Source organism: Tupaia chinensis, unplaced genomic scaffold (genome assembly GCF_000334495.1).
Source record: "Tupaia chinensis unplaced genomic scaffold, TupChi_1.0 Scaffold000077_1, whole genome shotgun sequence".
Lineage (NCBI taxonomy): Eukaryota > Metazoa > Chordata > Mammalia > Scandentia > Tupaiidae > Tupaia > Tupaia belangeri.
Genome location: NW_006159538.1, coordinates 667,573 through 669,646, shown reverse-complemented (window position 1 = coordinate 669,646; position 2,074 = coordinate 667,573). Strand labels below are relative to the sequence as shown.

Genomic DNA, 2,074 nt, shown 5'->3' with positions numbered 1-2,074 from the left:
CATTATCTTTGGAGAGGTTTTTGCTATAGGGACAGGTGCTCACCAGAGAGAGACACAGAGAGATAGAGAAAGCAAAGCAAGAAAACAAGTCACCCAGGTCTGGGACTTGATCCACAGTCGGCCATGCGGGAGTCTAGCGCATTAACCACCACACACCTGCTGGCCCTATATCCGTAATATTAAAGCCCTAACCTCCAGGACCTCCGAATGCACTGTATTTGGAGAGAGTACTTTGAAAGAGGTCATGAAAGTTAACTGAGGTCAAAGCGTAGAGACCTAATCCAGTGTAAGTGGTGTCCTGATGAGAGCCATCGGGGATGCTCCCACACAAAGAAAAGGCCACGTGGGGACAGAGGGAGAAGGCAGCGGTCTCTAAGCCAGAGAGACAGGCCTCCAGGGAGACTAAACTTGCTAAGACTTGGTTGTTTTTGGTTTTTTTTTTAAGAATTTTTTTGCTATAGAACACATGCGCTCGCCAGAGACAGAGAAAAAAAGTGAGTGAGAAATTACCACCACCACCACCCCCAGGAGGATGGCCATGCCACAATCCCTTCTCCATTCTCCTCTCGGCATGCACATGTGCCCAGCATGTTTTAAGCTGCTGGGTCCAGGATTCAAACCGCAGTCAACTACTTGGGAGTCCAGCAACGTAACTATTTAGCTATATGCTGGTCCCTGTTCTTTATTTTTGACTTCTAGACTCCAGAACTGTGAGAAAATAAATGTCTGTTCCTTAGGCCTTCCTGTGTGGGGCACTTTGTTATCGCAGCCAGAGCAGACTAATACAAGAACACACCAGCAGACCTACAAACACAGCAGGAGGGTGAGGTTCAACAGTATTTCTGTTCCAGTATAGACAAGGCCATAACTGAAGGCTTTTTCTGCAAGAGGGTTCCTCGGCCCACAGAGATGTCAGTGTGCAGTCTGAAAAAGCTGGAGACAGCACACATTCAACCTCCATTGCCACTCCAGCTCAAGTGCTACCTGGAAAACACACAGACTACCTCAGGTGACACCATACTCCCCTTCTCCCAAACTGCAACTTTCAACAAGTGCTACTTTATACCAATAATTGCTTTAAAAAAAAAAAAATAGGAGTTAGACCCTCTGCAAAGACAAGAGCTGGAAGTCTCTCACTCTTGTGTATTTCCCAAACACAAGCTCATAGCTGGGCACACCATTCATTGATTTCTTCAGTCAACCAAAACTTACTGGGGGACCTACTCTGTGCCAGGCGCCCAAGCCAGGCACTGTGAACAAGGCAGGCACAGAACCCCCCCAAAAAACACTTGCATTCTAGCCAGGGAGACTGACACTAACACAGGACACAAGTCATGACGACTGGGTGTGCACTACAAAGGGCCACAAGACACATTTGCTTGCTCCCGCGCACACCGGTCGGCCGGGTACAAAGCCTCCTCCCCAGCCACACGCAAAGATGACCTTGTCCCCCTCAATGCTCCATAAAGTCAACCGGCCGGACTCCCACGCCCCCATTACAGATCAGATCCAGTCACAGCAGAGTATCAGTAAATATGCAGGGTCTGCACCAAGTGCAAGGCCAAACACCGCAGGCCGGCCACCCATGCAAAGGATGCTCCCGCCAGGCTGGGGTGGAGCTGGAGAAGGGCCTCCATTCTCAGAGCAACCGGAGGGCGGGAGACAGGGAGGCACAGGTGGCCCCCCCGGAGCTCCGGGACCAGGCGATCCTCTCTACTGAGCCTTCACGCTGTCTTCTCCGGCGCGATCCGGGCCTGAGGACTGTCACGGAACCGGCGCTCTACCGGGAGGCAGGTTCTTCCCGCTGCGCCAGCCCCCACCCCATCAGCTCCCTGGCCCCCCCAAGCCACCCCCGGAGGACCCTTCCCTCCTCAGCCCCTACACCAGGGTCCTCAAACCCCGAGTCGAGGTCGGACCTCGGCCGCCCAGCCTCCGCACTGCGGCGGCGGGGAGCTGGCGGGTCTCCGCGCCCCTCAGAACCAGCCCGGCCCGGGGGCGGAGTCACGTACCCAGGCGAACAGCGCGGCTGCGGCGGGGGGGGGGCGCGGGGGGGGCGGGGGCCGCTCCCACTGGG

At 54.8% G+C, this 2,074-nt stretch overlaps 1 protein-coding gene across 1 annotated transcript in view; it reads right to left on the bottom strand.

Annotated features, from left to right (window-relative positions):
- The window catches only part of SERGEF (secretion regulating guanine nucleotide exchange factor), a gene marked incomplete at its 5' end in the record, with an annotated part of 265,393 nt that extends 263,355 nt beyond the window's left edge, over nucleotides 1–2,038 (bottom strand). The window contains 1 exon segment of the mRNA XM_027768544.1: nucleotides 2,010–2,038. Within this exon segment, the coding sequence (XP_027624345.1) occupies nucleotides 2,010–2,038 (29 nt within the window).
- Nucleotides 2,039–2,074: the final 36 nt, after the last annotated feature.